We start from the raw sequence: 25,021 nt of genomic DNA, 5'->3' as shown, positions 1-25,021 counted from the left end.
TTTTTGTTTTCTCTGAGCGGACCTTTAAGCCGGGTGTGTGTGTGTGGGGGGGGGGGGGGGAGGTTTGTCCGAACCCCCCTTGGCTACGGGCCTGTCCTAATTTCCAGCACAACTCACCGGTAAACCATAACGTTATAAGATCCCAAAAGATTCTCAAAGGTTCGACGTTCAGACTTAATGCATATCTCCAGCCTGATGGCTTACGGACATGGTGCCTAAATACAGGAGTTTCTTGCCTTGCTTTCACAACGCACACTCTCCACTTGTCAGCTAAAAAGTTATCATTTCTTCCATATGATACCAATGAATGTCCTCTCCCCTCTCCCCCCAGGAAATATTGGGTATGCACCTGAAGAAGTTTGAGTGACGTGAGGCTTTCAAGGCTGTGTCCGAGATGTTAAGTCGATTAACCGACATCCCCACTGTTTGTTCTACTGGTGACCCTGCTTTTCAAAACAACACCGTAACACAGATAATGACTTACCATGAATGCGTCAAGCACTGTAAAAAATGGATAAAAAGCCAAGCATACCAGTCTGATACCCTGTTAAAATGTATACATGGCCTTTTTCTCTTGGCATTGTTCCCATTGTTTTAAATCGTTCTCTGATACGCTCCAGTGGCCTAAATTGTTTCAGACAATGACATGCATAAATTTTTCAGGGTATTGGACAACCCTCAGAATTTTGGGCTCTGCCTTGTTAGCGACATACCGTGTCGCCCACACTGGTACCACCAGGGCAATTACAAAGAAGAAAACGCAAATATTTGATAAAGGGCTAAGGTCGACGCGTGTTGAACGTTCAAGGGGCGCAGTATCAGAGATCCAAGATCATCCTATCTATAGATATATCTAACACTGTTAGGCTTTTGTGGAATTGCTCATATTCTACATATCTAAACAACCTCGAAATAAAATCATGTTTGCTCAGCGCTTTAAGGCAATTAGAAGTAGAAAAAGTTTTCATTGGCATGACACGGCATACACCATGAAATTGACGGTTAACATGTTAATAATTATGTCCAAATCAAACAATCTTCAGACAGACACATTTTTACAAATGTTGCAATAAATGTTTTTTTCTAAAACAAACGTAAATTACAATTGGACGTGTAATAAATAAAAACCATGGGACATTTGAAACGAGTGATTCAATTACAACTAAAAAATAATAATAATAGAAAATTTAGACGACATTAAGCGAAAGTGGTGACTAAATAATAAATGATTCAGGCAAACAAACGTCAAAAGTTCTTCGTTTTTAATTTAGGAAGTCTTCAGTCACAGGTCACTCCTTTCGGTTAATGAATAAGCTTCTGTGACTTGGGTTCTTTGACTGTTGGTAACTTCACCAAAACTAAGCGTTTCCCTAACAAGGTAAGTATGTCGGTTCTAACGTAAGCAATAACGTTAAGAGAACTATAATGCACGAGTACAGCCACCGTCCGCCAAGGATCCAAAATCCGTTCACTTGTGTAGGAAAAGGGCGTAATCAATCAAATTTTATTGGCTTAAGACCAAAAATGCGAAATTTTGAAGACATAAATACGAATTTTAAATTCTTCAAGTTCGTGCTCCCACAAAGAAAGATTTTTAAAAGGAAGAATTCAAACCCGAGAACAGCGGGTTTCAGCCAGATACAACCTTATAGTGCCAAAACTCTTCTCTAACGATAATAAGATGGCTACGAGCTCTAAAGACTATCAGAAAAGAGGCTTGTCTTGTGACAAAATAAGATATTCAATATCGTTACGATATTAAAGGATTATTACATTGGCCACTCCTTCACGACCTCAAGATAAAAGTTCAACACCGAAATAATTCGCGGTTACTAGAGATTCAGGTCATTCAGAGCTTCGGATACAAATTTATCTACAGTCCATCACCCCGAATGTGCTAGTCGTTCACAAATTCAATCGAAAAGAATCCTCGTATTCTTTTATTTCGAAAAGCATTTCTTTATTCCTTTTCGGTAGAGGCGAAAAATTCTGCATTATAATTGGTTCTCAAGGTAAGCACGCTCAGGTATATTTTCCTATTTCCTTGGCCCTCCTGTTTGCGCAAAATAGAGGAAGTCTTTTGTAAAACCTGAAATTAAAGAAAGACTTTTAAATAATTAAAAGTACGTTGTCAATTATACATCTAGGATAAGCTGGAAACATGGCGCGGCCTTGCTCACGCCTCGTCATCATTCTGTGCGTACTTCTGCTTCTGCAAGAATTCAGTGAAGCCAAGTTCAAACGGAGACCCATCGATAAATCTAAACATGATTACATTCAGACGGATACGGAGAAGAAAGTGGATGAAGATGACGATACCGACGATCTAGAAACAGAACAAGACGAAAATAGCGAAGGTGAATGCCTTACTGAAAAGAAACTCAACTTGTAAGAGGAGTTTAATGAAAGAAAAAAACATTATAATTTTGGTTCGCCTTCCCTTTATTTCTTTCACTTGTTACACACGAAAGGAACCCATTACCCAAGTGGAGGGAAGGAATTAAGTGGAATAACCCCTCCCTGTAGCATCCTTTTTACTCATTTGTTGTCTAAACCGTGTCTACAGAAAACGAGGTGCCGAAACTAAAGCCACAGAAGCAAGAACATGAGAGCCCCGGGAAAAAAGGTTTGTATCTCTGTACATCTGGTCTATAGAGGTATTATCTTTTAATAAAGCTGCTTTGTTGATGAAGTAAAGTGAATAACAGAAGAGCTGTAGAGAAAAAATATCGCCTTCCAAGCCATGAGACAACCGAGAAAATGTGAAATGTCATCAACCCTGTTCCCAGGGTCTTCTGGGTAATTTCCAAAATATGGCGTCCTCTTCGTCAGCTAGACACCATTACCCAAAAGACCCTAAGGATCACGTAGAAATTCCATTCTATTTCCTACTGCAGGTTGGATAAGTACCGTGTTCAAGGGTTTTAAAATTGGAGGCGAGGTTGCAAATTTAGTGCTCTCTGCAGTGTCGTTGTCTGCGGCAATTTACAGTGCTGTTCACGGTTGCTGTGGAGAGCTCCAGGAGCCTGAGCTATGCGAATACGAGAAACAATTTGAAGCCGGAAAGAAGGAACTTAAAGAGCTTAGTGACCAGGCCGATAATTTACAGTTCCAAGGTAGGCACGAAGACAATATAGTTTGACCCAAGCCTCCTCAAATCTAATCTTACACCATTCCTCAGCAATGCCTGATTTTCCCATGCAGTCGTTCTGATCTATGTAACGGTGACATGTCACGCCATGTGTTAGTGGCGTGACAGGTCAGCTCATGCAGGTCAATATTGTAGCCTACAACCGTATCGGTTCCTCCGATCAGTGCTAAACCGTATGATGAGGTGCGCGCACCTTACAGAAAGATGGGGGGGGGGGGGGGGGCGCATGAATATTTGGGGCACCACATTATCTTAAAACAAACAAGAAAAACCCGCTGAAAATCACTGATCGGTGGACTAACATTAAATAGCTTTGGAATTATTTGGGGAGGGGATACATGTCCCCTGCTAAGGCCCTGTACCCTGTATTCTTGTTTCTCGTAGCTGAGCACGAGCAGTTATGGATTGGAAAAGATATTAATAACTTTGAGTCTGTCCTTTTTCGACTCAAAAACATCGACGACGAACAGGAACGATACATCAAGTCTATCCACCCGTCCGTAAGCAATAGCATGAATAACGGAGTGGCGGAGATCAAGGTAAATAGTTCGGTTATGCCAGAAGTGGATAGAGTGTTCGTGGGTGCAGAAAAGATTTGGATTAAACAATCCAGAAACTCCCCTCCCGGTATATGTTTTACACATTAAAGTCTTAACGCCTTCCAACCATTCGATGGATCCACGCAAGTTATATTAATATAGAAATCTATATATCTAATAGACGTATTGAGCTAGCCCACATGAAACAAAGATCTAGCACCGTGTAACGCCACAACATGTCTCACATGCCTGCCTTCGCTTTTCCTGGTATCACGGGTTCTCCACCATTTTTTCTTCCTGCAGCCAACTTTGCAAAGACTCAGAGTTTGAAGGAAAATCCCTGAAAACTTTTATCGTAACCATACACGTAACTCCGGGGAGGGGACTCCAGCCATACACTACTTACGCATGGGAAACACACCAATAAACTTGTCAAATTTTACAGAAAATAATGAAGGAGAAGAACAATACAGCTGAGGATATCCTATATACCGAGATTCTCGGAATTTACCAGTCAAAGCTGGACAATGCGCTCAACATCGCTTTTCCTGCCCTCGCCCTGGCTGTGCCTGCTGGGATAAGACTTGCCAAGATCATTCGTAAACGACACGCCGCTAGTAAAATATCCCAGGTACAAACGTAAACATCCTATCTGTTAGGAATCGCTTGGTCATTTGACTGAAAAATATGAACGTCATTAGAATCCCATGGTCGTATAAACGACATGTTTAAGGGCCAATAGAGTCGCATTATCAAATGAAATAATTTTGGCAGCCAACCAACTTCTTAATCTTCTCAGGTGTCGACGGAACAACACGTCAGCCTCAAGGTTTCTGTGTCCGACGGACCATCAATTGTAAAACAATCCAAAATCGGGAAATTTATAAGCGCCTTTAGGACACGAATAAGAAACACCAAGACTCGACTGAACACACGCTTCAGTAAAGCCTTTAAGATTGCCGAAGCCTTCAAAAATGGATTATCCCTTGGACTCAACTTCGCCAGCATGGGTAAGTTAGGAGAACGTACAGAGAGACCGACAGACGGACAAACTGATTCCGTATCAAGTTAAATAATGGAGCTGCAGGCTCATATATCTTCTCTATAATCGCCTGGTTATTGTTTTGTTTTACAGCACTTGCGCGTAATCTCGCTCTCTGATCGATTGCTAGCTATAGCAAATATACCAAGACATACCACGAGATAAGTCATACGAACAATCTTTGCAGCTTTACATAAAGCAATGGAGCCAAAAAAACCTTCAAAGAGCGTGTGCTGTTTGGATTTTTTAAATACATGTTTTCGTCTTTTTTGTTAGAAAACAAACTTCCTATAGCTATCAGTGGTATGTACCCTCATGATCAAAATTTACTGCTACGCGGCTCGTGACTCCACAACATTTTGATCATAAGGTGACAAATATCGTGGTGTATAAGAGGAGTAGCGATGTGTTCCTCGAAATTCAAAAGTTTCGCAAAAATTTCGCAAAGTCTCGAAATCTCGAAGTTTTTTCTAAAATTTTAGGGTCTCGAAGTTTTTTCTAAAATTTTAGGGCATCGAAGCATCGTTTTTTGTACCACAGTCTCGGATTTTAAGAGTCTCTGATTTTGTTAAACGCGATCTGTTTTATGTTGTTACCATGCTACGGGTTTCCACTTCGTGTTAAAGCCTTTCCGCTTTAAACAGAAACTTTAGCTACTTTAGCAAGATCGTATTGTAACTCTACTAATTCTTTTATTCAACTGATGTTTATGACATACCTAAGTTATCCGAAAACAAGCTCGAAAAAAAAGCTCGGGTTCGGTTGTTAAGAGACTGGAAAAGCTAGGGCTCGGAACTCGAAATTTTACAAAAGTCTCGGGCTCGAATTCTGAAACGCGGCTCTCGGGGCCTCGCCAAGTCTAAGGTTTACCTACCTACCGGATTTACCATCGCTGCCCCTTATAAGAGTACATACCTTGGAAGCTAAGAGAAATTTGTTAAATTCCAGGTTTTCAGGTTTTTAAGTTGATTGATGATAAACAGCAGTGCACCAAAACAAAGGACGAAGCACTGCAAGCGCTTAGGAATGTCACCCTCGCCAATACCGCGATTCAGGAACAGATCGCTAACATCACCGAGGCCCTTGGTATTATGAATGAGGTTTGTATAATGACTGGAGTTGTGTCGTGATAGGCCAAGATCCAAAATGCAAAAAAATGTCAAAAGGGAAAGATTATCTTTTGCTCTTGCAAGAAAATCACCGTAAATGACTTACTCAAAGGACAGCCGGGAGCCATAGGGTCCAAATGCGACCACAGGTACCACAAGCTTACTGTGTGTATGAATAAATTATAGTGGTTCACGTTACGTTGTGTGTGTCAAGGTTTACAGTAAACATATGACATTGGAATAAGTCGTTCACTTTACTACGAAATAAAATCGTAAATCTCTCAAAATTAGTCTGACCTGACAGTGGAGTCTTAGATATGGTCTGGGTAAAGTTTGAAGCCATTTGGGCTTGCATTTCGAGAGTTACGTTGTTCTGTTTCCCGGGATTTTATTTCGTAGTAAAGTGAACGGCTTATTCCAATCTCATATGCTTACTGTAAACCAAGACACACACAACGTAACGTGAACCACTATAATTTCTTCATACACATAGTGAGCTTGGGGTACCTGTGATGCGACCTGGTACAAGAGTCGTGCATAGGTGCTAACTGGCTTAGAAGCTCGTCTCAATTGTTCATCGCTTTGTGTAGTGTATGCTGGTATATTTTCAAGGAAAGCGCAACCTTCCTCTTTCACCAGTGTCACCTGCGTGTTAGCGCTGTACATTGGTAGGTCTAGAAACTCCAGAACTCAGATGGCATACCTTGCAATAACAATAACATTGGTTTCTTTGAACATTTACTATCTCCTTATTTCAGGCTTGGGACTTTCTCATTCATTGGTGGGTCTAGAAACTCAAGAACTCGGATCCTTACAATATAATAGAAATTGGACATTCACTACTTCTTCATTTCAGGCTTGGGACTTTGTCAGAGGAAATTTAACGGAACGACCGTTTTTGGATTCCTTAAATAATGTCCGCATCATGGTTTTTGAGCTGGCCAAACGGAGTGATGATATGAAGAAGGTGGCAGATACCATAAAGAAATTTACCAATAACATCAAAACTAGCACTGGCTTCAACGAAACGTACAACTTGACCAAAGAATTAGATGAACAGCTTATCAAGTATGTATGGATGAATACCGGCCTATATGCCTTACTAAAGAGAATTGGAGTTCCCTTTGTGGGAGTGTTGATTGTGCTTATGCTGTTATTTACGAGTATGGTATTCCAACCTGAATATGGTATTCAAGTTGAGTACCATAAGAATGATACAATGTACTTTTCATTAAACAGGGTGGGGTTCACAGTAAGCTGTTACACGGCCAAAAACAGGATAACTCAACGTATAATCAGGAGCTGCCGAGAGGGGCGAGGACAGAAGACATTCAACGAATTGTACCAAGAAGAGCAAGCGAATTTCCAGCCCGGAAACAGGAATGACCCAGAGAATCCAGACAACTGCGTTGACGAGATCGGATTTCGCTACATCATCAAAGAAGACATCGAGAGAGCTTGGCGTCAAGTAGCTCGCAACGAGAGTTTGAACGCCAAGTGTAAACTCAACAATAAGGATTTAGTGTTCTTGGTGTGCCGTCAAAAAGCAGACGAATGGTCGGCTAAAGAGGCGGTAGAACAGTTAGCAGAACAAAGCTTGACGGTAACTATAGAAGAAGTTGAAGAGATCTATGAGAACTGTCCGCTCACGGACGAAGATAAGCAAAAGGTCTGTTGGGAGAGGAAGTCCAAGAGCGATCCGGACATTGCTGAAGACAACGGCTGGAACCTGAAAGCTGTCACCGAGGTGACGTGTCCATGGCCTCTGACAAAGAGTCAAAAGAAAAGGGTCTGCCTTTTTCGTAAGAGATGGGATGACGCTAAGATTGCAGATTTTATGAAGGTTGGTATAAGACAATTACTAAACAGACAAGCTGTAGAAAAACTAGAAGGTCTGCGTAGGCGTTGTGAAAACAGGGGGACTTTTTTTTGCTTCGGCGAAGGGCCATCACTTGGAACGTTAGTGAAACTAGTGTTTTCAGGGAGTCATTGAATATGACGTGTTTAACTTCATTTCTGACATAATATATTATTCATCACTTCTAACCTTATTTATTTTCTCAAGGTCGATGTCGCACTTATCGAGGCAGTCGAATGTCCGCGTCCTTCAAGGGACTCTGCTAACCGCAAGATTGCGGGGAAAGGTAAGTCATTTATTGTTGTAGTGTTTACACCATAGTTATCATCGGTTGGTACTCACTACCAAAATTAACCTTTATCTTCTTATATTCATATTCCTGTTCACAGGAAGCAAGCAGTGACGCAAGGAATGAAATTTGACAAGCGTAGAATGTAATAACATGTATGGATTTCACTTTGTGCACCAACAGTGCAACTGTATCAAAAATAAAAGAAGGATCTCTTGAATGTGTAATCAACTCATTGATTAGAATTAGTGACAATCAGAGGGAAGATATTTTCTTCTTCTCTAAATCGCTCAGAATGCACGGCCGTAGTAAGAACAAGTTTAAATTGGTAGACTCGTAATAATCATTTATTGTTTTTGCTAAGCCCCCCCCCTTTCACCATAATGTGTATGAAATCGAAGCTGAATCAAGAAAAGCATTAGGCCCGTAGCCAGGATTTTGAGCGCAGGGTTAGTTTACTCATTTAGCGGACCTTTTTCTCTTAGGTAGCTCGCCCTAGCTCGCAGTGGTACTCAATTTTCATTCATAAGAGCAACCTTCTAGTCGAGTGGGGTGGTTCTTCCGAACCCCCATACCCCCCCCCCCCCCTGTTTACGGGCCTGAGCATGCATTTCTACTCTCTAGATTAGACTAATACCATCTCCATAGAGTAAGTGATTACCTATCACGGTACTATTCTTAGTCAGCTACCTACCTTCACTAACTTCCAACAAGTTTGCAGCAAGTCATGCAGAGCAACGCACACGTAAACCACTTTATCTGCAAGTTGGCGTATGAAGAGCTCTGCTCTGTCAGTAATCTATCAAACTACAGCTGCTTATGCTTGACAATGGGGTAGCCAAGCTCAGGCAGGGTAAGCTGGAGGTAGTTGAAGTACAGGAAAAAGCAGCCGAAGTGTGCAGCAGAGTAGAAGGATATTATGACTGGATAGAGATCAGGATACCGGCTCGGTGAGGGGATGGTTGCAGCGCACACATGGATAATAACCATGCCCACCATGGAGAAGTAGAACTGTTAAGACAACAAGTACTGTTATAAAGTCTTAATTACAATATACAAGAGAAAGTGATGGATTCAGGGTGCCCTGACATAACCATTCCATTACAATGGAAACAAACTGAGAGACAACACAGCATCAAAAATGATAGCATGTCTTATAAGTGGGCACTGACATCTTTATTTCAATCTAGAGAACAAGTAGTTTCCTAGAAACAATGTTAAACTATCACCCAGGTGAACATCAAATGATGTGTTACACTACAAAGCTTTAAAGCTGATCAGGGCTTCTGGAATTACGCGCTTTTGCGGAAGCGCGTAATTTGACTTTCTCCGCGTAATCCCGCGTAATTTGGCAAAATTTTGAAAGACAAAACATTTAATTGCACAGCTGATGTGTTCTTTTAGGGTTCTTACCTCTATTTCTCGTAAAAAAAGAGAGATATTCTTAGTAAGAGCGCGATATTCCGAACTGAATTTCGAAAACAAATAAAATGACTAGGCGTTCTTTGCTAAACCGCGAAGGCCAAGGACTAATAATAAAATACCTTTTTTAATTGGCTGGTGGCTAGGAGCCAATGAAAACTCGCCTAAGATATTTTACGCAAAAAAAAATTAATCTTTTCAAGTTATTTCGTGCTTTCCTTCGGTACAAAATGTAGTTTGGACGTAACAGTTGATATTCCGTGTAATTTAGCGCGTAATTCAGTAAAGAATCCCGCAAAATTTTGATTTTTAAGGAAAAATGTATTGCAAAATCCCGCGTAATTTAGCGCGTAATGATTGATTTTCCGCGTAATTTAGCAAAGAATCCCGCGTAATTTTGAGTTTTTTTCGTAATACCAGAAGCCCTGGCTGATGTACACCATGAACGTCACATGGATGCCACTTTCTTTATTCACAACATTTTGCATGTGCCCATTCTCATTTCATTTGACCTGGTCTTCCAGTCTTTAAGATACTCTCGCCCCTCCACTGGTTATGACGTACCAGTCCTTTGATGCGGCCTGTGAACTTGGCCAGGTGTAGAACATGGTGTGAGACAGTATAGAACAGGAGCATTACAGGAAGGTAGGACATTGCTTGGCCATCCTTTTCCAATAATGGCCACATACTGTGAAATGTCAAACACACAATAATACCAGTCACGTGTAGCCTGTCACACCAACCAATCATCATCAATGTCAAACAACATCAATGTCAATCAGCATCGATTTCAAACATTATCAATGTCAATTAACGAAAAGGTGTTCAACCTCAAAATCAGTGAACAATTAAATATCAATGCTCCAAACTGCAGACTCAATTCAAGACACATAGTCAAGCAAAATCTAAATCCAAATGACAAACTTGAACTATCACAGATAGTAAAATAAATAAAACCTACCTAAATGTGGAAATGAGCAGGAACCATGTGCATACTAGGGGCCTGAACGTTATCAGCAGGCATACTGGCCTAAAAACAGGACAAACAACCTCCTTTAACTTAAGCAATAGGACAAACAATAATTGTACACTTCACGACACAATTATTAAAGGCTTTTTACATGCAAAATAATACACCACATTGATAATTCAAATTTCCCTGACACACTACATGCAAAATAAGTTCACATGTGATGCTCTTTGTCATGATGAAGCTCCCATTATAAAATTGTTATAATCAATTTTGACATAAAGGTACTTACAGAGCCACCAGTAAAATTGACTTTTCATGAACTTGATAGGAGAATAGGAAGAATCCAAGAGATGAGTTTATCTGAAAACAAAACAATTATTGTTATTAGTATCATCATTAACATTACATTACAAGATACATATAACAAACATCAATTTCTCCTTTTTTCCAATCTGTGTACCTCTACTTTTCCTCCCTTTCCCCCAGCATTTTCTTAGGTAATAAATATTACAAACTTTGTTTCTCTTACCAATGCAATCAAGAATTTATCCTCAGATGGCTTTCTTAATAGATTAATTGATGATGGTAAGACAGCAATGACAGTGGTCCACAAACTGCAGAAAGTAAATATTGAAAGAGATTGTTGATCAGCTCAAATCAGTAGTAGTTATGGTTGAAAATAAGATTGCCATTCAGCAGTGCTCATAACAAAAACTATTTTTCAAATAATGTGGTGATTATGTAGATGCAGACAGAAATGAAATGTACCTTATCCTAATCAAATGCTGTTGCGTGAAGATGTTTTTCAGTTTCACCAAAACAGAGAGTGCACACCACAAGTTTGAGACTTTATCCTAAAAGGTGAACAAAAACTTGTTAAAACAAACCAAAAACAAGGCAGGCAGACAAACAAAGAATTTCCTGTGCTAGAAGGCAGGAAGAGATGAAGGGATGGGCAGAGAAGTAGGCCTACAGGCAACAAACTTTCTGGTTACCTCAAAAAGTCCTCTGGAAAATGGAAACAATCGATGTATGACTTGCACAAAGTTAGGAATACTCGTAAGAAATGGGATCCAACTGAGAAAAAATAAAAAAAATCATGTTAACCTCATGTGCCTGTAATGGTTTTGCTTCTGTGTTTAATGCAATGCATTAAGGCTCTGTGAACTATACTCACCACACTACAAACGTCCCAATAACAGCAACACCAAGTTGTGCTAGCTTGATGATCCTACCAGACCTGTTGAAAGACACAGGTACTTAAAGCCACATTGTCACCAGTTTACTTCCTGTCGATTACCTAACAATATCCGATTATTTTTAACAGAAAATGCGAAAAATATTTCAAAATGTTGAAAGCAGTGTGTTGATTGGAAGTTTCTTTGAGGATGTGATTGATAATTTAGAGCGGATGGCCTGTTAAATATCTTGGATTCTAATAGATTCTTTTGTCTTTTAACAGTTGACTGGTGACAATACGGCTTTAACTAAAAGTGGCAAATACTGCAGACTTGGTAAAGATTATCAAATTGGCAGTGGCTTTATGCCTGACAGTTGCAAAAGGTCCTCAATCGACTAAATGCCTGACAGTTTTCATTTTATTCAAATAAACCATTAAATTGGGAGTTCAAAGTATTCTATATTTGTTGGGAAAGGGCAAGGAAATCTGAATTGAATGTTTTCTGTTGTCTACTGTATGTACACCATAACCACCATTCACCATCATAATTTTAGAATCACTTCTTTTCTAAGACATGCTGCTAAAGTCAGCAGTTCTCAATTTAGAAAATATAATGGTAAATTGCCGACCTTGTGAGTTCAAAGTATTGTTTATATTTCTTGAAAAATGGCAAGCGAATCTTATTTGATCTTTGTTGTCAGAATTGAACCTTTTTCCTTGCTTTGTATATATAGCAACTGCGTATCAAAGTAGTTAAGGGTTTATCTCTAGTTGGGTAACATTTGTAAAAAGTGGTAAATGTGGAAACCTTTCATGCCATGCTATATTGATATAAGACTTCGGAACTGTCCACCTACCAGGTGTCTATTTGGAGAGTTCTACCCAAGAGATAGAAGAAGAACGGTAAGGCATGGTAGAGTTCCATCTGTTTGTAGCTGAGGGACAGAACAAAGGCGATTGAACCAAGAACATCATGCTTCATGCAGAGCGATGTGATGGCGATCAGACATAACCCCAGGCTAATGCAATTATATCTGTGGTGCATATTAAGGTGCTATCTTGAACATTGTAAGGCCTAAGATAAAAGGACTTATTGTGTAGTTCCTTCAATATATACAGTACAGTGATAACAGAAATTATTGCAACATTTAATCCTTTGTAGCAGCAGCCACATCTTTGCAGTAGGACGCTCTAACCTCAGCAAAAGAGTGTGGTAATTAGCTGTAGTTTTCAAGCATGGTTTAAAACACCAGTTTTACTGTGGTTAGGAATTAGATATTGAAAATGACTCTCATTACAGCCTGGATACTAAATCATGAGGGTCTACATACAATCATAAATGGTTATCTATGACTATTTTACCTATAAGCGATTTTGAAACATAGAGCTGGTTACTTATGAGGAGTAGCTACGTTCAATGAGAGCATTGATCATAGTAAAATTCATAGGAAAAGCAAAATATATGGCAGCCATATTACTCATGTCTGATCACAGAAGACTTATCAATATTTTCATTATCCATTATTGCAGGAAACTTTATTTTTTATGTTATTTAAAAGAAATGCTTTTCTTAATAAAACATGAAAAAGATAAAAAGGAACAGTTGTGGATTTGCAAGTAGTGGTGTGGATACTGGAAGTGTCCATGGTCAATGAGAGTAAGTCCAGGGTACAGTAAGATGACGGCAGCAATCAGCACCTGAAGAAGGATAAACAACAGCTACCCAATAAACAACAATTACCCACGCAAAAAACAACAAGAAAATAACCTTACAGGTTTATCAAATAACATTTCATCCATTAGATAAATACAATAAAATTATAGGTTGGATTCTTACACAAGCAGAGAGAAATAGATTGATTATACTACTGCGGTATGGGCTGTATGTTTCCTCAAACCTTGAATATTCTAAGGAAAAGCATACAAAGCACCCCTTTAAGCTCTCATGGGAGACCAATAAAAAAATCTGTCATTAAGAATTAAACCTTTTTACGAGAGTTGTGTCACCTTTTGTAGTGATGATCTCCCAGAAAGACAGAGCAAGCAGAATAGCATAACTGCTGGAATGAAGATCAGTACATCAGCTAGCAGGACTACAAGGAAAAGAAAGGAAATGTAGTATTAGAATAAAATTATGACAAATTATCAGAATTCTTGCCATACATACCTGTATACCTCATAAAGAGTTTATGTGAACTGCTTTCATAACCTCTAGATACATTCAACTGCACCCATTCAGGATTTAGGTTATTTGCTCTAAAACAAGAATAATATATCAGAATGCAAAAAATAATTGTCTCTAATCTTTTTTACTTCAATCTAAGAATAAAAAAACAATTTTCAAGCATTTTTATATCATCTTCAATGAAAAATTTGATTAGTGTAATAACATATCCATATCCATACATACCAGCTGATAGACTGGGTGCAGCGGCATAAAAAAATATTGCTTACATCATTATTAATGATATTGATTTTTTCAGCCACAGATGAGATTGACTGATCAGGCAAGAGTATTTGATGATAAAAACTTTGGAAAACTTTGTTGTGTGAGTTTAAAGTGTTACTGAAGCGAAAGGAAACATAGCATTTTTGTATCATTTTTTTAAACCTCAAATATCAAAGAAACAACATTTCAAAGCTTTTTCGATCCACATAAACCCATTGGAAAAAATATTGCGTGAAGTTGGTGTTTTTGTCCTATCAAGTGCGACATCATGAAGGGCTTGTGACATCACACGGTTGCTTGCTCAGCGGGAAGAGAAAAAGCGCGCGAAAGGAAGGCAACGGTCATGGCCACAACAGAAGCCAGTAGAAGTTTACTTTGCGGATTCCCGAGGCCACAAAAGCTGCAAAAATGACGGCCTAGCAACTGACTTGTCAATGTTCCTTTCACCCCTAAAATGACACGGTGCAAATAGACTTATCTTGTGTGAAAATCATTGAGGAAATCAGAATTTTGCACCTTTCGAACCTTAGGCAATTTGAACAAGCTGCTACGCCGGAGCCAACGAGTTACGCAAAGTTAACATTCTTCTAGCTAGGCACAGAAAAATCGATAGCGAATCTAAGAGCAATGTGGGGTTCGAACTGTGAAAGGATTTTAGAGAGAAATAAGTCTATCAAGAAGGCAAAGTCGTCGAGGAAATGTTAAGGTATTTGTCTCGTTTTGTTCAGTTTTGATCGCTTACACGTGCGCTCGTTGGAGTCGCGTCATCTTTTTCAAGCCTTTTAATTGTTGTTCTTCTTATAATTCGCATTCAATTAAGCTTTATGAATTATCTATAGTAGAGGGTCTCAACATGACTATCAATTCTAGCTGAAGATTTTTTGAATAATTATAAAAATCTGAGCTGAATAGTTGTTTACAATGTTCTTTGTCGTTTGAAATAATCCGCTGTAGAGTGGAACCTACACGATCAGGTTTAGGCAAGGTGGGAACGAAACACACCAAAATAATAATCCCCTCAAAGCGTTCTGGGGCCATTAGAATAGCAAAACATGCTGATGGGGCGAAAAATTCATGATTTGATTGAACTGATGAAGCCCAGCGTAATCATTGTGAAATTAGAAGCGAGGGGGTTAAATATTCCTAGGAGTGTTTTGATTTTATTCCATATCCTGCCCAGAAGCAGAGTATTAATACAAATTGTTGTGTGTTCTGTTGTTATTCTGGGGTTAAATTTATGTAGGGTACAAAAGAGAGGACTTTTTATGTATATGCCCTGACAGAAACCATACAACATGATGATACCAAATAGACCCTTGTCTTCTACCATAAATGATCTAATATCAAGCCATCCTATGAGAAACGTGCAATTCCATTGTTTTTATTTGGAAGGTTGGGGCCCTGATAACTCGAACTATATCAACTCAAACTGAGTTCGACTTTCCTAGGATTTGGATGATAATTTCAGCCATGAAGCATCATTGATTCCTAGTATTTTCAGCCATGAAGCATCATTGATTCCTAGTATTTTCAGCCATGAAGCATCATTGATTCCTAGTATTTTCAGCCATGAAGCATCATTGATTCCTAGTATTTTCAGCCATGAAGCATCATTGATTCCTAGTATTTTCAGCCATGAAGCATCATTGATTCCTAGTATTTTCAGCCATGAAGCATCATTGATTCCTAGTATTTTGTGGTGTTGGGGGGGGCACGTTTCTTCATGTTTGTCCATTTGGATGAACAGGGGGGAGTTTCCTAACAAAGTGCAACCAAGGGATAAGTTTCAAATACCCCAAAGCGCCATGTAGAGTCATCAGCAATGGTGAAAGAAAACAAGAAGAAATGAAAACAGTGATCCAGTTAAAAAAATAATAGTATTTCTAGCTAATCAAAGACAAAATGCAGATGTCAAAGATCAAAGAAAGAACTTTTCAGTCACAAAATTAAAATTTAAAATTAAAATGAAATGAAGCCTGAATTGACTGTTATCAGCTTGAAAATAAAAGCTTGTTGCATAACATACTATAGCACATACACTGGCTAGACACTCAAGAGTTAGTGACTATTCATGGTCACATTTGTGACTTGGTATCAAACAAGCAGCCTTCTATAAATTGGAGTCACTGCTTTCCAAGGTGAATAAATATTGGAATCAATAATCTTGTGGATAATCTCAATCAAGAACATTTTGCACAAGACTATGCTAAAGAAAAGGGGTATGTATGCTGTACAGCCAATCTAAGGTTTTCGGAGTAACTTAAATTTGAAATGAGTGAGTAAACCTTTAATTTTACGCAATGCACAATCATGGTGAGTTTGTAATGGACATGGCAAGTGCAATGTCCATTATTATGAAGATGAAATGAGAGCAATATCACTGAAGCTTATATATTTGGCCAGTGTTTCCTTGCTTTGTATTTACTGGTAATATTTCATGAAAACTAATGAAGATGAGTCCCTCACATAAACCAAGCTGATGTTGACTTAAAATCGAGTACAGTACCCTGTAGCATTACTGTGCCTCTCAATGATTTTTACAAAATTAAGGAATGTTTGTTAATACTCTATCTCAGGGCCCTCAAGTGCACATAAACAGAAGCCCAGCATCTGCAAAACTGAAAAAAAGAGAGTCATTATCTAAAAAAAGAAAATTATAAAAGTCAACATGATAACTCTGATTAAGCATTTTTAGATAAGAAATTATGGATCCTAACAAATTATCCAAGTCAACAGAATCCTTATTACACCTGAACTATATGGATTAGGTTTCACAATAACGTTTTGCTATTTAAATACAGTGCATTGTTTTTTTTTATTACAAAACGGTATAAAATACTTTATATATATAACTTAAGTTAAGTAAATTATGAGTCCCCATTTTGACTTTTTCATAACTAGATGGATTATGTTTCACAATTATGTTTTGCTAGTTGAATAAATTGCATTCATTTTGTTAAATACAAAATAGAAGGTAACTTTATGATGTGATGTATGATTTCTTTTCGGATTGCTACTGAAAACCAGCTAAAAAGTGCAGCTTCGTTGAGAGTATTATCGTATTTACTTGCACCCAGATCACAGCTTGAGTACAGAAAAATAAACTCACCACAAGTCTTAGACTTCTGAAAAACTGCCCTGGAAGCCGTGATTATCCTCTCCCAAGGTAGATCCAACCGATCATTTTGTATTCAACTCATTTCTCCATGCATCGTGCAAACGACTCTCACCTGTTCAGCTCCAAGGGAATGCACTGCTCCTTTCGATCCAAATTCACTCCTGTTGCCTCCCGAAGAGTTTTATATGACCCTTTACTAGACTATTTGTTGTAATCAGACATTGTAAGAATATAAACGCAACAAATAGTAGGGCAAACTAGTGAACTTTTCGGTCAATGATCGATTCAAAATGGCTCCTTCAGCATAGTAAGCAACCGTGTGACGAAACACGGGGGGTGCCTATGACGTAATTTCGCTGTATTTTTGTCGCAGTTGTTACCTCTCTTTGAAGAATAATTGCATCATGTTCCTCATAATCTTTTATTTTGATTTTTCTTTTACAATATTAAGCAAAGATTGAATTTTAAAATAAGCCTAAGAACAGCCTGACACGATTTTCGCTTCAGAAACACTTTAACTAAGAACAAGCAATTATTAGCCCTGTAGTATAATGATTTTCTAGAAACATCCACACGGCATACACTTACATGGCACCACAGAGCCAGCTATGGTAGGCGGTGAGTGGTGGGTAATCCAGTCCCCAATACAGCAGGTTATTATCCAAGGAGTTGAAATACCTACATTTAAGGGTTACAAAATTTGATTTAAAAGACACAAAAACAATGACATAAGACAAGTGCAATATTCCTTTTTTTTTGTTATCAAAAGGGAATTCAATCTGTATTGAAAAGATCATTTTTATATTTAAAAAAATGGGTAAAAAGTGGCTATTGTGATTTCTCAAGAATGACACATTTAAAACTTGAAAGATGATTTTGTACTTGCATTCACCAGCACAAGGTGTTTGTGTGAAATATGTTATAAAAGCCAATCTGAGGTTTATGTACAAGGTTAAATTTAAATGAGATAACAAAAATTAATACGCCCCCACCCCACCCCCACTCGGGTACACATACCATTGGTTTATAGGAAGGTTATATGTTATCTCCTGCCAGTGTCTCTGTGCTTCATAGTCACCAAACATTGGCTTCTTCCCTGCACCTGATAGACAGGAATTTGCACATATGTTCACAAATGTCCACAAAGTTTGTTTCTTCAGAACCTCTCATTTTTACAACTCTCATTCATAAATCCTTACCAGAGTACGGCCCAAGAGATACAGACCATCGCTGAACAATTGCGCCGAAAACGCACAACAGTACTGCATAAAATGTCTCGGCCATCTTGGCAATATCTGATTTCGCAAAGAACAAGAAATCAAATAGAACGAATGATCAGAACACAGCGGCCATGTTGGAACTCCGACATTAGTACGCATGCGTGATTGGGCACCAGTGCCTCGCGCTTTGTTGATGATTCAAAATGGCGGCCAGCTAATGGAGGGTTCTCTGTGGTAAAGAAACTTCGAAGAATCCCTCGATAATCGATTGAATAAGGTACGCTGTTGTACGCTATATCAAATCTACTTTTTTGATTTTATGACAAGGAGCGGGCCCACAATGAATCTTCAGGTTATAATGGAGGTTAAATCAGACAATGACCAGAACAAATTTTGATGAGTTGTAGAAAACTCGCTCGTATCGAATTGCTTCCTGGAAGTTTCGGTCGATAACGTCTTGGGACAGCATTATCTGTTATCAGTACTGCGATATATTGTTCCTTGTAGTTGTTGGTATTGTAATAAACACGATGGATGTAATCTGCAATGTTTTTTCGGCTTTAGGTCACGCGGTTTTTTTCGGTAACAAAAACTCACGACTATACTTTCTTGTTGAGTCGATTTGTTTTTAGAGCCGGCAAGATTGCCTGTGTCATTATTTCGTTATTACTTCGTTAAAATCATTGAACATGATATCGCTGCATTACATTAAAATAGTATTTTATTTTCACTGCAGTATTTTCCTTTTTTTTACGCAAATTTGTTATTGTTTGTAAGAGTTTTAATAGATTAGTATCTAAAGAAATTACAATTATCTTTATTAAAATCATATTCTTATATGAGTACTTCACATTTATCAATATAAAACGCTTATAAATTCCCTTGATCCTTATTATTTCTTCTCTATCATACATCTACTGTTATTTCATAACAATACTTATTTGCTATTGTTTTCCTATTATTACTGATATCCTCTCTTCTGAGCGTTTTATATTTCACAATTAGACTACGAGTTCGGATTTTCTATGAGTCAAAAGATAGTCAACGAGGCACGTAGCGCCTAGTTGACTATTTGACTCATAGAAAACAGGAAAGAGTAGTCTAATTGTTTAAGTATAAATCCACTCACATACTACCTTCAAATAAATGACGATTTTAATAATTCTCAGTAATAAATAATATAACACAACGAAAAAGTATATTACAAAACAAAAACAGGGCGTGCTCGTTTGAAATAGTGTGTTTTCTAGATCTTTCGTGAGTGCATGCAACAGGTGTTTGCAGCGCGTGCAGATAAACGAGAATTGAAACCTTGCAGTCTTCGTTACTTTTATTGTCCTTTTGTAAGGATGGAAAATGCATTTACTAGAAAAGATTGGGAACCAAATTTCTCAAATTTGATTCAAGTTTTTTTTGTCTCTTTCCCTTCAAGTGGCCAGCCTTTTCGCTACTCACTATCTATGGCTCAATAGATAGTGAGTATGGGAGCCATTTAAATTGCGAGATTCGTGATTGTATGTGAGTAGATTTATACTATGTGGGTAATAGATCAGTGCTTGTATCAGGTAGCTGTGATTATGATTAGTGTTGAATGATCGGCTTGTCTTTCTGAATACAGGTCATCTGTGGCCCATTTCTCCCATCATGGATCATTACAAAGGAGTATTTTCAATTCTGGATGAGCTTGGGATGCCAGACCTTAAGCCTGTTTTTGTTGATAACTTTATTCAGGTATAGCCATAAAAATTAAAATTTGTACATGAAATACATATAATGACTGCTTTCACCCATGGCAAATCCAGAGCCAATCCCTAGGGCTGTTGGGAATGTAAGAATACTGTAAATGCTTGTTTTATAGGTTCCATCTAACAGTAAAGGAATTGACTCCAAATAAGCACCCCCAAACGTGCAAAATATAAAATGAAGAATAAAAAAAATATTAAGAAAAGGGAATTCTTGAAGAAAGTTATATTTCTGTGAATCGTTTGAAAGGCTGACAAAAATAATAACATTTGTTGGTAATGATATTGTTTCTGTTTTTCTAGGATAGAACATTACAGTATATGGGGACAGAAGAAGAATTTAAAAACTTACTAAGGGTAAGAAACCAGTACACATGTACAACTTTTAGCAAAGGATGAATATCATTTGGAATTCTTTTATTAATGCATAGAGGATTTTAACTGTTGAATCAGATTTCACCATTTTCAAATGTACTTTCAAAAGTACAGAAACACTACTGTTCTAAGAAAAGCTAGCTAATATGAACACCTCAGTTTTAAAGCCACATTGTCACTAGTTTATTTCCTGAGGGCCAATGGTAACCTCAACCGACAAAAGACAAAAGAATCTATTAGTATATGGGCTATTAAAAAGGTCATTCACATTAAATTATCAGTCATATCCTCGAAAAAACTTCTAATAGATCCACTGTTTTTACAATTTTGAAATATTTTTGCGTTTTCTGTTAAAAATCATCAGAGATTGCTACGTTATCGACCAGAAGTAAACTGGTGACAATGTGGCTTTTAAAGACCCCATAAAAGATAGACCTATGTAGTTTCACACTGTTGTGAATTCAGGATCCCCGTGTAATCCATTAAAATTATATTATAATTTATTGTGCAATAGCACACACTCTTGTAAAAGTTTGTATTAAGTAAACCACTAACATACCAACTGAGATGCCACATAAAATCAATATACGACACACACCAATAATGAATATGTTTTTATAATGGGTTCCAAGATGTTCCAGTTTTGTGGGACAAATGTTCCCCTTTTTATTTTTATTTTTTTTTTATTTCGAAGGAACTAGACATTCCTCTTGGCAAGTGTATTCCAATTATGAAATTATGGTTCAAATTATCCACAAGAAAGGACGCCCCAGACGTAACACAAGGAGCAGACTTATTGAACATGAAACATCAAGGCATCAGCCCAGACATGAGTCACGCTGAGGTGCAAGCTGTGGTGGAGTGCAATGATGCAGAAACCCAGACACTACCCAACGAGCCAATGAATCCACAAAACACACCCTCAAGTCCTCACAATACAATGTCCAGTGGGTATGGCCACCTGGAATCATTTAATCCCTACCATTTATTAGGGCCGTATGGTATAGGACTTGGACAGCCTATGACTGCTCCTTTAACCACTGCTGATATGAATAGGAGGTACCCTCATTACCAACCACAAGTATTTACCACCCCACCCATGTGGGCACCGTCGAGTCTTAACCCAACCCCTGGAGGGGAGGAGTTTGGAACTAGTGGATGGCTGGCTACTGTACCCCAGATGCAACAAGGTGGCCCTATAATAACATCACTTAGCCGAGAGACCAGTCCTTGCCCGTCCCCACCTCTGCCGTCAGAACCAGTAGATTATATCGCAGATGGCAGTGTAGCTGTTAAGGAGGGTCTCCAAGCCATCGGTAGAAGCAAGCCCTCAGATATACTAGACGAGAGGGAGGATCTTGCAATAGAGCATTTCCTTGCTAGAGAGGAGGAGAAACAGCAGTCATATGCATCAGCACTTAAAGAGACCCAACTGGCAGGTACTGGTATACCCTCATACAGGTCCTGGCCTAATGCTTCTTTTTGTATCCTCTTTTATGCTGTTTCATGCCATTTGACCTCAAAGAGTATTAGCAAATAAACGGCCCTATGCCATATTGTCAAGGATAATACCCAGGGGAAGTTATTAGCATTACGGGCATACAATATATTTTGGGTCGTTGAAAAATTCGCCTGCTACTTTTTGGGTGGTGTTTATCTGAACACAGGTCAGCTAACAATGATGTACAGTTGCCTTATTTGGAACTTGGTCTTTGCTCTCAAATTGAGAATCGTTTTAGAAAGGTTGAATGTTTCTGTCCTTAGTATTTTTGAGGGTTTGAAATGTTGGCCTTTGTCAGACCTTTTTATGTTGGACCTACTGTATGATGTTTTTGTCCCCGCAATGGTATCTGTTCTTATAAGCGATTGTGGTTGACATTTTATTGATTTTATTTATAGCAGCTAAGGCAAATGAGAGTGTTGGCAAGGACAACCAGCCATCATACCAACATCATAACAGTCATGCCGCAGCTCCGTCTTCCCCGTGCCCTAAGAGTAGCCCAGTTCCCCCAGCCAGCCCCTTGGGTACGAATTATGCCAAGCCCCAGTCATTCAATAACACGTCTGTCTCCAACCACGTAAACAACACAAAGCCCCCGGGCGTCGGCAATCCACCATCTGTCTTACCCAACCACGTGAAAGCCCAGGCAGTACGACCTAAAGAACCCAGCAGTACATACGGCAAGCTGGACGAGATATCAATAGAGAGTGGTACCACCAACAAAATAGGTAGCACATTAAAGAGCAAAGGTTCCGCCAACCTTATAATGTACTTAGAGCAGGTCCCAGTCAGCCTGGAGTACCAGAAGAGAGATAATAAGAAGGGATGGCAGTTAATAGATGGCAAGCACCTGCTTACCGCTCGTAAGACTCAGTTTAAGCCGATGTACTGTGACGAAAAAGGTCGCATGAGACACGGCGTGTCGGTGCGCGGTGCGGATAAATCAGAAGAGTGTTCTAAGCATACTGTAGGAAAAGCCCCCGCTTATTGCACGTTTGCTCACTCACGAATAGGCGACACGCTGCAGTTTATATGCGTGAAGTGCACCGTGGAGAAACCTAGATATGCCTACTGTACTGAGAAGAAGAAGCATGCTGATTTTGTATTCAATTTGGGCCCATATAAAAATATAGATGGTCAGACATGGAAACTTATAGTTCCCGAAAATCGCTGACCTTCAAGAATGCCATATGGATATCACATATCCAACCCCTCCTACCCGTTGGGGATAATCTAATACGTGGGCATTATATGGATGCTTTATATATGACACGCATGTCTTCAATTCCACTACATTATAATAATACATGATAATTATATGAATTTTAGGGGGTACTTCTCTAGCGAGGAAGTAGCTTTTGTTTTGTTTTATTTGAGGATAGTAATTGGATAGAGAGAAACAGGACATTCTTTGATGACATATTACAGCATAGACAACACACTGGGGTTGAGATCATTATTTCTTTCTAGGCATGGTTTTATTGGTCTATTATAAAGTGTTTCGCTAGGTATAAGTTAGTTTTATCTGTGTTCTGGTGTATTGGAAGAACCAGGAATCAAATTCCACTTTTTGTTCTTAATTTAATTGACGATTGTCTGTTGTGTTAAACAGGAGAGTTTTATGTTATGTCACCTTGACACTGTAACTCGCACACTACCTACGACGATATTAAAATAATTGAAATCACGAGGTCTTCACTTTATTTTGGCTACTTCTCAGCCACACATCTCAAGTTTAAAGCGGTTTAGAAGTACCCTTTGTAAAAACAAAAAAAATATCTAAAAAGGTAGTTCCGTATTTGCCATGATACTATGATTCGGGTTGATGGGAGCTTTATAGAGAAAATGATTTGTTATTACTTATTCAAAACAGACTGAAACATCGTCAGTCCGAACGGTTAGTGTGTTTGAACACTTTTTCTTTAGATTAAGACCTTCTTTCACATCATGATTCAGTGACTCACTTCCTGGCTCCGAAATCGGGGATTAATCTCTACGCTATGAGTTTTGGTACATACTTGGCGTTTTCAACTGTGCGCACAACCAAGGCGTTGCAGGAACTTCCCTTTTAGCCTGTAACACCAAAGCACTGGCAGGCGGCTTGAAATAAATCAAACTTGAAGAACTCGTAAGCGCAAAGTTTCTTGCTTCAATGAGTCGTTGCAATATGTCTACACATTAAATGGGGCTTGTACCGCATTCCTTTTTTATGCTCCTAGACTTGGCAAGTACTCAATGATAGTAAATAAGATTTTCTAATATCAGTTGATGAGTTTATAGGAACAAAATATGCTCAAATCCCTTTTTGTCAAATAAAGGACGCGACCCGCCTATTTTTCTCGAATCAAAGTCGAAACTGTAACATATCCCAATATCTCGTTTCAGAAGTTTCTCTGCCAAAAATTACTTCACAAACATTCCCATCGAATTTCTTGTGTTAACTAAGAAATTCGTGTTCTTTTTACATGAAACGAAACAAGAAAAAAAGGGTTTACTCTTGGGAACATTTTACGTTATGTACTCCTTCCTTAGTCCTTCTAGTTTCTTGACAGGCGTAATTGCGCTCTACCGGGTATATTGCCACAGGCGTACTAACCTCTCAGTCAGTCTCCAGTCAATCCCATCAACTAGCTCGAATATTATTGACCACCTGTTATTGTCCTAAAATTGTCACAATAAACTCTCATCGTCTGAATAAATACAAATCACAAAGCAGTGATAGTTTATTGTGACCTTTATTCTAGGATATAAAGACCATTATATGACAATTATAGGAGGTGATCAATAGTGAAAATATTCGAGATAGTTACTGAGATTGACTGATGACTGACTGAGAGGTTGGTAAGCCTGTGATTTTGCTAGTGGCGAGCAAGGATATCGCAGATACCGGGTGAGAAAAATGGTACGCAGGCTATTCAGGTTCATAAAGAACAAGTGAGACCTGTAGCCAAATAATGAAATGAGACGCAAGAAAAATAATGGATGAGAACGAAATGCGTGCCATCATCTTTGCCCACCTAACATTGGTACATATTATACACCAAAAAACGATG

The 25,021-nt window shown here is 38.6% G+C and overlaps 3 protein-coding genes across 5 annotated transcripts; 2 read left to right on the top strand and 1 right to left on the bottom strand.

The window, feature by feature from the left end:
* Positions 1 to 1,275: 1,275 nt before the first annotated feature.
* On the top strand, positions 1,276 to 8,208 carry LOC116619361. Of its 2 annotated transcripts, XM_032384083.2 has the most exons (12): positions 1,276 to 1,378; positions 2,148 to 2,357; positions 2,567 to 2,626; positions 2,898 to 3,116; positions 3,536 to 3,690; positions 4,136 to 4,321; positions 4,490 to 4,700; positions 5,681 to 5,832; positions 6,698 to 6,909; positions 7,081 to 7,684; positions 7,907 to 7,985; positions 8,089 to 8,208. In XM_032384083.2, the coding sequence occupies exons 2-12, from the start codon at positions 2,162 to 2,164 to the stop codon at positions 8,100 to 8,102; spliced, it is 2,088 nt and encodes a 695-aa protein (XP_032239974.2). In that variant the 5' UTR covers positions 1,276 to 1,378; positions 2,148 to 2,161; the 3' UTR covers positions 8,103 to 8,208. The 2 variants fall into 2 exon arrangements, with proteins under 2 accessions (XP_032239974.2, XP_048586789.1); XM_048730832.1 differs by lacking the exon at positions 1,276 to 1,378 and having other exon boundaries at positions 2,131 to 2,357.
* On the bottom strand, positions 7,851 to 18,520 carry LOC5514411 (dolichyl pyrophosphate Man9GlcNAc2 alpha-1,3-glucosyltransferase). Its single transcript, XM_032384087.2, has 15 exons — positions 18,330 to 18,520; positions 18,148 to 18,232; positions 17,719 to 17,808; positions 13,731 to 13,819; positions 13,571 to 13,656; positions 13,197 to 13,261; positions 12,421 to 12,597; positions 11,561 to 11,623; positions 11,379 to 11,460; positions 11,152 to 11,237; positions 10,913 to 10,997; positions 10,673 to 10,743; positions 10,372 to 10,440; positions 9,975 to 10,098; positions 7,851 to 8,999 (listed from the first exon to the last, which is right to left on the bottom strand). The coding sequence occupies exons 1-15, from the start codon at positions 18,412 to 18,414 to the stop codon at positions 8,796 to 8,798; spliced, it is 1,461 nt and encodes a 486-aa protein (XP_032239978.2). The 5' UTR covers positions 18,415 to 18,520; the 3' UTR covers positions 7,851 to 8,795.
* On the top strand, positions 18,511 to 23,655 carry LOC116619363. 2 transcript variants are annotated; one of them, XM_032384086.2, is made up of 5 exons: positions 18,511 to 18,627; positions 19,969 to 20,081; positions 20,396 to 20,449; positions 21,162 to 21,906; positions 22,370 to 23,655. In XM_032384086.2, the coding sequence occupies exons 2-5, from the start codon at positions 19,995 to 19,997 to the stop codon at positions 23,140 to 23,142; spliced, it is 1,659 nt and encodes a 552-aa protein (XP_032239977.2). In that variant the 5' UTR covers positions 18,511 to 18,627; positions 19,969 to 19,994; the 3' UTR covers positions 23,143 to 23,655. The 2 variants fall into 2 exon arrangements, with proteins under 2 accessions (XP_032239977.2, XP_032239976.2); XM_032384085.2 differs by having other exon boundaries at positions 22,367 to 23,655.
* The last annotated feature ends 1,366 nt before the right edge of the window (positions 23,656 to 25,021 follow it).

This window comes from Nematostella vectensis, chromosome 1, assembly GCF_932526225.1.
Source record: "Nematostella vectensis chromosome 1, jaNemVect1.1, whole genome shotgun sequence".
Lineage (NCBI taxonomy): Eukaryota > Metazoa > Cnidaria > Anthozoa > Actiniaria > Edwardsiidae > Nematostella > Nematostella vectensis.
The sequence above is the reverse complement of the archived record's forward strand: the minus strand, read 5'-3'. Positions and strand labels throughout refer to the sequence as shown.